This window comes from Crocuta crocuta, unplaced genomic scaffold (genome assembly GCF_008692635.1).
Source record: "Crocuta crocuta isolate KB4526 unplaced genomic scaffold, BGI_CrCroc_1.0 scaffold132, whole genome shotgun sequence".
Classification (NCBI taxonomy): Eukaryota; Metazoa; Chordata; class Mammalia; order Carnivora; family Hyaenidae; genus Crocuta; species Crocuta crocuta.
In genome coordinates this window covers 3,310,077-3,322,046 of record NW_027528611.1, presented here as the reverse complement: position 1 = coordinate 3,322,046, position 11,970 = coordinate 3,310,077, and the positions used below count along the sequence as shown (strand labels likewise).

At 50.7% G+C, this 11,970-nt stretch overlaps 1 protein-coding gene across 1 annotated transcript in view; it reads left to right on the top strand.

The window, feature by feature from the left end:
• The first annotated feature begins 1,720 nt into the window (after positions 1 to 1,720).
• Positions 1,721 to 11,970, top strand: part of DEF6 (DEF6 guanine nucleotide exchange factor) — a 19,875-nt gene continuing 9,625 nt past the window's right edge. Inside the window, 2 exon segments of the mRNA XM_077754916.1 lie at positions 1,721 to 1,845; positions 11,407 to 11,547. Coding sequence (XP_077611042.1) covers positions 1,750 to 1,845; positions 11,407 to 11,547 — 237 coding nt within the window. The 5' untranslated portion in view covers positions 1,721 to 1,749.

Here is an 11,970-nt window from a genome sequence, read left to right as displayed (position 1 = left end):
CACCTGGGTCCCTCCCTCCCTCCTTTCAGCTTTGGGCCCTGGTTCCAGGGCTGGTCAAATCAGGCTCTTAGCCCTGTGTCCCTGGCACAACCCCATTGAGCCTCAGTGCCAGACCGGTGGGCCTGGCCCACCAGGGGCACAGGTGAGAGGAGGCCTGGATGTAGGAAAGAAAAAGCCCTGAGCAGCTGTGAGTGACTTCCTGCCCACAAATGAGCAGGTGGGCTGCTGGCGGCCAAAGAGCACCAGTAGGACCACTGCTGCCAGGCTCTGGTCGGCTCTCAGGCATTAGCATGGCTGACTGGGGGGAGTTCTGGTTTTTTGTACCTTCCCTCGTGTGCTAGAGAGCCCTTCTAGGCCTGACCACCTCCATATCCACACACTGCACATGGTCAGCTGCTCCAAGTGGGCAAAGCCCCGCATTGGCGTGGGGGTAGGAGGTGCCTTTGCCAAGATGACTCGGCTGCTCTGGTGCTGAAGCCGCAGCTCTGGGGATGCCCACCAAGGTGTCTCAGATCGTGCTGTGGAATCCCAAAGCCACTGCTGGCCCCTAGTGAGAAGTGTGTTGATAGACCAGCCCAGCCCTGGTGAGAAGGGAGGGATGCAGGAGAAGAGACCTGATGGAAAGAAGTCTTTGAGTTTCACTCCTCCTGCATGGCAGCATCGCAGGGACTGGGGGTGCCTCTTTGCCTCTCTCCACGGTGATGGCTATGCCCAGGTCCCTTCCTGCCACCTGGGAATGAAACATTCTCCCCCAGCCCAGGAATCCATCCTCTCCTGGGATGCCTAGCAAGCTTGCTTTGACTCTTGCTACTGGCTTTTTGGAAGCAGAGGCACGCCTTCAGGAAGGAGGGGTGGCACTGTTATCTGAGCAGGCTTCTTCAACATCCATGATTGCTTTTCTCGCAGGGAGTGTGTCCCAGCCCCCCCTCCCCCCAACACATACACACATGCAAGGCTCACCCACGTGTGCTTCAGAAATGCTGCAGTCTTCAAGGCCAGTGGGCCCCAGAGTGAGCAGTGCTCTGAGCTGAGGCCTTTGAGAGCCAAAGCACAGAGGATGGGGAGGCAACAAAGTCACGTGCCAAGTCCGCCAAACCTGGAGAGGTGCCCTGGCCCAGTTCCTCTGCCAACTTTGTGTTGTTGCCTTCGTTTTCTTCCGCCTGGGAGGAGCCCCACCACCACAGTGATGTTAGATGGCCCTAAAAAACATGCTTTATCCAGGACCTGCTCTGCCTCGCATCCATCCCCAGACCTGACAACTCTGTGAGGTTGGGTATTTTTTCTGTTTTACTTTGACGAAGTTGCTCAAGGAGGTTAACTAACTCATCTAAGGCCTCCTGCCTGGTAAGTGTGGAATTGAGACAGGATACCCCCTAACACCACCCTTCTACAGTCAGGGGGACTTGCTTTTGCCCCCTCAGCAAGCTGCCTCTGGGAGCGCAGGAAGCCCCAGAAGGTTCTGGAGCTGAGGAGGCTTCTGAACGGCCTCATGCCCAGGGAGCTGCACTGAACAGAACCAGAGCTCTGGTCTTCCAGGGTCTGGTGCCGAGGTCCCTTGCAGAGAGTGGGGCCCCTGAGCACTGCTAGAGCAGCAGTCTGGGTCCTGCCAGCACGGGAGCCCCATGCGAGCAGGCAGGTGGAGCTCTTGCTCCGCGCCATGGCCCCTCTGCGGTCTCTGCAGCCGTTTGCATTTCCTGAAACCGGATCTCGGTGTCGGAGCCGCCCCCGGGCCGGGCGGGCACCTCAGCCATGGCCCTGCGCAAGGAGCTGCTTAAGTCCATCTGGTACGCTTTCACCGCACTGGACGTGGAGAAGAGCGGCAAGGTCTCCAAGTCCCAGCTCAAGGTGAGGGGCACCCAGGGCCCAGGGGAGGCCGGCAGATATGCCTCATCAGCCCCTGCAGCCCAGGAGCCAGGCATGAAGGCTGTGCTGCTCCCCGGGCACTCAGCCATCCAGAGGCCCAGGCCTGGGAAGGGGGGGCAGTACTGGGCAAGCGGGACAATGGAGCCTGGTAGATGCTGCTGCCCACATTCTGAGGCCCCAGGGAGGTTATATGCAGAGCTTTTGCCCAGAGCCCTGCCCCCCAACTCTCGGGAGGGTGGAGGTGGCATCATTCGGTTTTGAAGGCCAACAGGCCAGGCGATATCCCATACTCCGTGTGTTGAGCACACGTCTCCCCAGAGTGAGGCTTGGGCATGCACCCTACTCCTTCCTGCTGCTTCCTCCTGGCTTTGAAGAGAGACAGTTAACTAGTAGTTGTCAGTCACTTCCTCCCGGAGCAGAGAGAGAGGCTTAAAGAGCCTCTCCCTGTTCCAAACCAGGCCAACTTGGTCACCTTTGGCAGAGAACAGCTCCTCTGAACCCCGTCTCCCAGGTGCAACAGCACTGGGAAGGGGCAAGGACAGAAACGCTGTTCCGCTGCTGCCCAGCTCACCCCCCCTCCTCACACACACCAGGTTGAGAAACTGTTCCCGTTGGCGGTGGGACCTTGGGACCTCAGGTAGGGAGGGGGTGGAATCTGAGCCCAGGAAGAGCTCCATCAGTGGTTGTCCTATGTATGGCTCCGTACTTGGTCCTAGACAATTCCTGGGAGACCAAAAATTTCTCTCCTTCCTTCGTCTAGTCCTAGCTTAGTGAGGCCTTCTCCACTCTAGGTAGTGGGAAAAGCAAGGCTCTAGACCACTGGAACCAGGGAACCCTGGGAGATCTGGGAGATAGGAACAGGGTAAGCCTCAGCTCTCTGTGACCTGTCTTAAGGGATCGTTCATTCAGTTCACATGTTTACTGAGCAACTATGTGCCTGGCATGAAGCTAGGCCCCAAATTTCTGGTGTCCCTCTGGACGCCCCCAAAGGTGAAATGTAGCCTCAAGGAAACCACCATTCTTAATGATTAAGGTCAGAGGTGCCTGAAAACCTGGGAGAGATGAATGGGGCAGGATAGGCACTATGCCCTACCCCCATTCCAACCCCCTACTTTGCTGAACTTTAATGCAATAAACTTGGGTGTCCCAAACGGGTCCTATCCCACAATCTACCCTTTAGCCAGACTTATGAGCATCCAAAGAAAATGATTCTTGATTCCCCCAGGAAAGATAGTCCATTACTACCTTTGATCATCTGGGAGGATTCCTCAACAGGCAGGTTCTTCCTTACATTCTATTTAAATCCTTNCATTTTGGGGGGAGGGGGAGCTTCAGTATAGACAGGAGAAAAGTAGATCATCCAAAATCCATTCCTGGATTTTGCCCTACATCCACCTCCCACTCTCTGTAATATTTTATAGAAACAATCTCAACCTCCATAGTTTGTTGTCTCCAAGATACCATTTTCTGCCTCTCCATTACCTATATAGCTCCTATAACCTCTCCAGGCTATCTATGGAAGGTACAGCCTCAGGTGGGTCCCCTTTTCCTGGCCATTAGCCAATAAGGCTTCCTACCTTGACCTTCTTTTCTTGGCCTCTGGCTGGACCAATGCCCACTCCCCATCCCCACAGGTTGGGTGTTTGCAGGGAAAGTTATATTAGGAGCTTACACTGTCTGTATCCCATCACAGCTCAGATTGAGCCCACTGCCAGCAGCCTTTGGCCACACAGAATCAAAGGTAGATTTCTCCCACATGCAACAGAAACCGTGTCCACTCGGGGAACCTGTGCTAGTGGTGAGAGCCTTGGGCCGGGTGGTGGGTGGATCACAAGTGGTAAGGCCCACCTCACACAAGAGAAAGATAGGAAAGGCAGGTTTTTTTCCAAGACCGTAGTGGTGGATACTGGAATAGGAGGAAGTAGTGATAGTGTTGGGGGTGGGGATGCCGGAAAGGCAAAGGAGCAATAGGGAAGTGGTCAGAAGCCGGAGGAAGGAGCAGATGAGAGATATACCAGTGGGGCCAACCCCACCCCTGAAAAGACTTGGGAAAGAAGGGAAAAGTTCTTGGAATTAATCTGTCCTCGCTGACACTGTCCCTGACCTTGGGGTCCTCAGTTGGGACCAGGCCAGAGAACTGAACCAGCCCAGCAAGCTGTGCCTGTCTGTGACAGTCACCACTCCCCTGGTGTGTGGGAGAAAGGCTGCCACTGGCTGTCAGCAAGCCCTCTGAGAATCACCCAAGGAGTCAGGATTGTTTTCTCTGGAGAAGAGAAGGCTTGGAGGACAGCAGATGAGCCTTCCTCTCTCTGAATTCTTGTAGAAAGTACAATGGCCTTTGCCCAGTTGAGATGAGGAGAGAACAATTAGCCGATATGAATGGCACCGCTGCCCAGGATGGACTTAGATTGAGCACAAAATTTCCCAGGAGTTGAGGCCTCCTCTTCCCCAGGGGAGCAGCCTTGGTTCTGAGCCTAGCAGGGGATTAGCTGAGAACTGGGGGCGAGGGCCTGAGACTGGGGATGTGGATGGAGCAGCAAGTCTGTGGCTCGATGAGATCTTAGGAGGCAGCAGGCCTACTCCTTCCTCTTGACCATCAAGAGCTGCAGTCTTCCCCATTTGGCTCTTTTAGGTCTTCCAGGCTTAAGGCTCCGCCTCAGGAGAGGGACAGCAGCCTTCTTCTCTGTGGAAGGGAGGTTAAGCACAACTCCAGGCCAGGAATCTTTTGGCTGGGATCTTCAGCAGTTTTGTCCTGACCCCTACCCGCTGCTGGTCTCTCCAGCCTAGGATGGCAGCCAGCGGGAGGGTGATTTCGTGGTGTGCAGAGCACTTGACCTAGAGCCACATAGGCCTGGACTTCTGCTCCCCAGCTAGGTGGCCTTGGGCAAGTGACCGCCCCATCTCTGAACTTCTAGTTTCCATCTATAACGCCAGTGGGATGAACTGGAAATCTCCAAGCTATCCAGCTAGATTACTAAAATAAAAAGGGTTTTTTTTCCTACTAAAATAAATTTTAGCAATGTGCATCAAGTAGGTGAAATTGATCCTTGATCCAGCCTCCCTTTCCCCTTTGGTGAGCCTGTCTTCCCTTTGCTGCCTGCCCTCAGCCTAGCCTTTTCTTGCTCTCAGCAGGCGCACAACTCATTCAGAGATTCTCACCTTTCTGAAATCCCCAGCGCTCCTCCCTCCTGATAGTAGTTAGACTTTAGTACCTGCTGGTTGAAAAAAATACATTCGGTGACTCTTAAAAGGATCTGTATACTTTAAAAGTATCGCCTGGCACCGAGACACATTTCAAAAACTATAGGCCATCTAGGAAAGAGATTATTATGGATTCCCAAAGCCCTCATATCTGAGTTCCTGAGTGAAGTATGGGAACTGCAAGACCGTGGGCCCTGGCACCTGCCCCATCCCCACACTTGAGATTTTAGGGAACTCACAAGCCCCTAGAGGGGAACCCATTTCCCCACATGCCTTCACAGGAAACAGTGAGTAAATGAAGCCTCTCAAAGGTCAGTGGCTGCCAACTCAGAGGTCAGAGGTTGCCTGGATTGGGGGGACGAGGCTATGAGAGTCCTCAACGAGGGAGCCTGAGTAGCAGTTTGTGAAAACTACAGACGCCTGGACCCCACCCCTGGAAACTCTGAGTCAGTAAGTCTGGGCGGGCCCCAGCATATTTCAGTTTCACCAGCTCCCCAGGTGATTCTGGTGCTCAGCCAGAGCTACTGAGAGATCAAGAGTGGGGCTTTAGGGTCAGGCTTCCAGCAAGACGCTTAACCTCTCTGAGCCTTGATTCCCTCATCTGTAAAAGGAGAATAATGAGAGTCCCTGCCTCTAGGGCCGAGGATTGATTGAAATCAGCCCAGTGAACTCCTGCGCATTCTGGCCTCCGCCCCTGCCGTTTCCTTTCCAGCCTGACCCTCCCCTGGTCACACCCTCTCACCACTTCTAGCCCCAACCAGCCCCCAGGCACAGGAAGCCTGGCAGTCTGAGGTCTACCGAGCTCTCTGGGGGAGAGGCTCCGAGTCCTGAGTGTCTGGAGCCTTAATTGCTTCTGGTCCTGACACCTGACAGCTCACAGGGATCGGAGCCTCTGTCCTGGACCCCTCAGATTCTCCTGGCAAAAGATACAGGTGAGGAAGGTATGTCTCAGAGGACAGTGTGGACGAATGACCCGAAGCGAGAAACAGCTCAAAACAACAGTGTTGCTGTGTGGCAGGTTCTATCCTGGGGTGGGAGGGGTTTCGCACGGCATCTCTTTGAACCCTGTTTTTAGACATATGAAAACTGAGGCCCGGTGAGGTTAATTTGTTCAGAGAGATTCAGTCCGTGTCTGACTGACTTTTGTATTTCTCCCACGTCTTCCCATGAAGCATTTAATTTCATTCAACAGATGTTTGCTCTGTGTCTTATGTGCCCAGTCCGGTGATACAGCAGTGAATGAAACACAAAAATCCCCCCGTGGTGGTGCTGCCATCCTAGTCAGAGAATACAGATGATAAAATAAGTAAAAATGTATCATGTGATGGACGATGACACATGACATTAAAGAAAGCAGAAATGGGGATAGAGAGTGGGGGGTTGGGGTAGAGGGCATGGGGTTATAGATTTAAATAAAGTGGTCTGGAGAAGGCCCCCTTGAGAGAGTGACATCTCCGCTAAAGACCGGAAGGAGAAGAGAGTATGTGCCATGTCTGGACCTGGAAGAAGGATGTTCTGGGCTGAAGGGATGGCAAGTGCAAAGGCCCTGAGGCAAGTGTGTGCCTGGCCTGAGGATGTCAAGGGGCCAGAGTGGCTGCAAAAAAGTGAGGAAAGCGATGAAGTCAGAGAAGGTGCAACAGGCCAGGTCATGTGGGGCCTGAGGCCTCTGGGAGGTCTTGCAGTTTTACTCTGAGAACAATGGGAAAGCATCAGAGCGTGTAAGTTAGACTTGAGGAGTCAGACAAAAACATTTATCGTGTGGGAGACATGGTACTGAGCTCTGGAATTAGGCCTGAGCTTAGAGTCCTTGCTGCCCTCAAGGAATGTAGAACACCCAGAAATGCTCACACAAAAAGGGAATAGCAAATGAATGTCATTATAGACCATCTTAATAACAGGGTACACAAATAACAGTGGTTAATGGCACTCTTTGTTTTTTATCTCTATGGTTTTAAACTTTTGTCATAAAAACATATGCTCTTGGTTAAAAAAAAGAAAGAGTGTAGAAGAATATAATTTTAAAGGAGATGAAATTTATGCAAGTAAAACATGTTACTGGTTAAAAAAAATTCAAAAGACAAATGTCAAAGATGATGAAAGTTCCTCCCCTCCCCTGGGGAAGGATGGTGAGGTGATAGCTGTTAACAGTCTGCTGAGTCTTCTAGATTTTTCCTATGTACAAATAAACACACTAGGTTGGGCCGTATGAAATTGCTGACATTTTATTGTTTCAACCTATTAACACTGTAATTTGCTATGGTTCAACCTAATCTTTGCACACATTTATTTTACAAACATTCCACTCTACAGCTTGCTTTTTTCACTAGCCAGTGTATTACACACATCTTTCCATGTGTGTTCATAAAAGCATAATAATAAAAATAACACACAACTTTTTTTTAATGTTTTATTTATTTCTAGGAGAGAGAGAGAGACAGCGTGAGCAGGGGAGGGTCAGAGAGAGAGGGAGTCACAGACTGAAACAGGCTCTGGCAGTCAGCACAGAGCCCGACGCGGGGCTCGAACCCACGAACCGTGAGATCATGACCTAAGCGAAAGTCGGACGCTTAACCACCTAAGCCACCCAGGCGCCCCAATAACACACAACTTTCATTAAACGATGAACTTTGCACCAGGTGCTATGCTAACCTCTTCATTCTAAAAAAACCTTTGGAAATTTGTTTATGTTAATTAATTTATGTTGAGAGAGATAGTGTGAGTGCAGGAGGGGTTGAGAGAGAGGGAGACAGAGCATCCCAAGGAGGCTCTGTGCTGCCATCACATACCCCAATGCAGGGCTTTAACCCACCAAACCATGAGATCATGACCTGAGCCAAAACCAAGAGTCAGATATTTAACGGACTGAAGCACCCAGGCACCCCTGGGAATTTTTTAAATATTTATTTTATTTTTATTTTTATTTTTTTTAGAGAGAGGGACAGCGTGAGCAGGGGAGAGTCAGAGAGAGAGGGAGACACAGACTCTGAAATAGGCTCCAGGCTCTGAGCTGGCAGTCAGCACAGAGCCCGACGCGGGGCTCGAACCCACGAGCCGCGAGATCATGACCTAAGCGAAAGTCAGACGCTTAACCGACTAAGCCACCCAGGCGCCCCTATTTATTTTATTTTTGAGAGAGAGACAGAGCACAAGCTGGAGAGGGACAGAAAGCAAGAGACAGAAAGAGAGTTTCAAGCAGGGAGCCAGGGCTCCATCTCATGAACTGTGAGCTCATGACCTGAGCCAAAATTGAGTCGGATGCTTAACCAACTGAGGGCACCCAGGCGCCCCTAAAACACCTTTTGGAGTGGGCCCCCTTATTATTCTCACAGAGGAGATAAGGTCTTAGAGATGTTAAACCACTTGCCCATAAGCACACAAGTGGCAGACATAAACTCTTTCCAACCACACATAGGTCCACAGCACCGTGTACCTGTCCCCCTACTGAAGGCTCCTAGCTGTTTCCAGTTCCTCATATTATGGACCGTGCTTCAGTGAACATTCTTGTACACGTAGCTCTGTTCCTTTGGGCATCTATAGGTTAGATGATTAGAAATCTGGGGGGCATGCCCAATTTTAAGTTTGATAGGTTCTTGCCCTCCAGAGTGATTAATTCACACCTCAGCAGTAGAGCATTCAATTCCTTATTTCTCCACAGCCTCTTCAGTACCAGATAGTTATCAGTCAGAAGATCTATGTCAATATGTGAGGTAAAGAAATTGCGCTTTTGGGGCACCTTGGTGGCTCAAGGTGGGTTAAGCGTCCATCCTCGGCTCAGGTCATGATCTCATGGCTAGTGAGTTCAAGCCCGGCACCAGGCTCTGTGTTGACAGCTTGGAGCCTGCTTCGGATTCTGGGTCTCCCTCTCTCTCTGCTCCTCCCCTGCTCGTGCTCTGTCTCTCAAAAATAAATAAACATTAAAAAAAAATTTTTTTTTAACTGCACTTTCTATGCAGGAAGAGAACTAACATTAGCTCTGTGCGGACCTAACTCTGGCACTCTCCATAATCCTTTCCATCCTCACAGCCTCTCCGCGTGACAGTTGTTATCCCGTTGTTTTTATACAGTGAAACTGAGGCGTAGAGGGTGAAGGTGTATATGTACCTTCTAGCAGTTTAACAAATTCCATAGAAAGAGTATACCTCTCTGCACTAGAGAAAGCCCAAATCGTACGGCTGATTTTCATTGGCCCAGGTTTGGTCACGTGCCCTTCCCTCAGCCAGTCACTGTGACTCTGCTGTGCCCGCCCCTGCCCCTACGACAGGACATGGTGCAGGTGGTCAATTACCACAGATGTTGAGGATGGGGGAGAGGTGCTTCTCAAAGAAAAACCAGGGCCCCATTACCAAATAAAGGTGAAGAGGGCAGAGTTCATCAGAAAGAAACGTTAAGATGTCCTCTAGAACAAGAGAAGCAAAACCAAAGATGGCACAGGAGATGGTTTGAAGAGCATGGGAACCGGTTGGGGTGGGGGACAGGGATGGCTGCCCAGAGGGGAAAAGAGAAACACCCTCTTGCTGGGCCTTCCAATTTCCCTCTGCTGAGGCGAGCCTGAGGCCCAGCAGAATACTGGGGGAAAGTGTCAATCCTTTGTTCCCACCTCCTCTCACAAGAGAATAAAGAAGTGAAGACTTGGCAAACGTGTCATCCCTGGGATGTTGCCAGCTCCTGACTCGAGACCTCATCCTAAGCTTAACTGTTGGTGGGTAGAAGCAGCCCTTATATACAGCATTTGTTGACTGCCCTCGGTGTGCAAAAGACGACATAGGGGCTGGGTGGTAGAGATGAACAGAGCATCGTCTCCAGAGTTTGCCTGGAGAAAGAGTCTCAGGGCCAGTATTTTAACAGGGAGGCAGCCTTCAGAGCCAGGGACACCTTGTTCAGGCCCCAGCTCGGCCATTTACTTCTCCAAGGCTTAGCATCTTCATCTGAAAAACAGGGTTAATTATATCTGGGTATCACAGTTGTGGATTTTAGACGTGGGGTATAGAAAGCACCTCCAATAGCAGCTGCCAGGTAGGAGGTGTGCAGTAATGACTATTTTAATCATTCCCTCTGTGATAAGTGCTATCACAGAATTACCCCGAGGTAGTTTTATTCTTTTCTGCTATGGTTCAAACTTCAGCCTCTTTGTTCTTATATCGTGGGTTTGTTAGCCAACCAGTGTTTCCCCTCCACACCACCGTGGCCACCATCCCTTCTAGGCCTTTTCCTCTGCATGTCACAGACTTTTCACGGCCCTTCTTTGAGTGCTCTCCAGCTTCCTTCCATCTTTGAAGGGCGGTGACGGGAACTGCACTTGCCTTTCCCGGAGCTAGGCACACAGCAGCCCGAACACTGAGTCTTTGATGGAAATGATGAGAAATTCAGGGCTTCTGCCCTGGTGTGACAGCCACCTCCCTGCTGATAGCCCAGCGTCCTGGGAAGCACCTGGGCTTTCGGATCTTCGGAGCTGGATTTGAATCCCAGGCTCTTGCTTACTGTGAATCCTTGGGCAAGTTATTGAGTCCCTTGAGCCTCTGTGTCCTTGTCCATAGAAAGAAGACATCCTTACCTAACCTGTAAAATGGGGACATAAACAGTTGTTATGGGGGTTAAATGAATTATGTGTAAAGTACTTCGCCCAGCGCTTAGTGCATAGTAAGGGTATAAGTTTTAGGTTTCTTTGTTTTTTGTTTTTTATTGAAGTATAATTGTCATGTAACATTATATTAGTTTCAGGTATACAACATGATGATGCGATATTTGTATATATTGTGAAATGATGACCACAATGTCTAGTTAACATCTGTCACTGTATATACTTACACAACTTTTTTCTTGTAATGAGAATTTTTAAGATCTACTCAGCAACTTTCATATATGCATGAAGTATTGTTAACTATAGTCTCCATGTTGTACATAACATCCTCATGACTTATTTTATAATTGGAAGTTGTACATATTGACCCCCTTCACCCACTCCACCCACCTCCCTACCCCTGTCCCTGGCAACCACCAATCTGTCTTCTGTGAGCTTGCAGGGGAGGGACTGTTTATTTGTTTTTTAGATTCCACATATAAGTGAGATCATATGGTATATACTTTTCTCTTATTTCACTTAGCATAGTGCCCTCAAGGTCCACCCATGTTGTCGCAAATGGCAAGATTTCCTTCTTTTTTTTTTTTTTTTTTTACGGCTGAATAGTATTCCATTATCTATAAATACATAAGTTTTAGTTACGATTGAATTGAATCATTGAATGTGCAGAAGACCTAGGTGGGATGGGAATGGGGACAGAGGAAGCAGTTCTCTGGGCCAGTTTTGGTTGGGGCACAGGAAGGCAAACTGCCACTCTGTCTCAGGTGCTGTCCCACAACCTGTACACGGTCCTGCACATCCCCCACGACCCTGTGGCTCTGGAGGAGCACTTCCGAGACGATGACGATGGCCCCGTGTCCAGCCAGGGATACATGCCCTACCTCAACAAGTACATCCTGGACAAGGTGGGGGCTAGCTTGAGGGGGCACCTCTAACCTCTCCCCACTCCCCAGTCTNCCCCCCCACCCCCCCCCCCCAAAAACCCCCCGCCTCTTTCCCCACTGTCCATCCCTGCCCTTCCATCTCCGCCCTTCACCTTCCAGCCCCCTGCCCTCCCCCTGCCTCCCTTAACTCGCCCTCCATCTCCCTCACCTCTATCCCAGCCTCCACCCTTCCACCCCATGCCTGCCTAGGCTCACCCCCCATTTCCAGCTGTAACCTTTACAGAAAGCTCTCCAGCCTCCCCCAGTGCTGTGCCCCCTGCCCCTCCCAGCTCTCACTCTCTTCTCTTCTTGACTGCCCATCCCCTCCTTGGCCTCCCCTTGTTTCTCCTCTGGGCTGAGGGACTAGAGTTTCTCTGTTGGCAGAGAACTTGGGTGGGTGTGGAT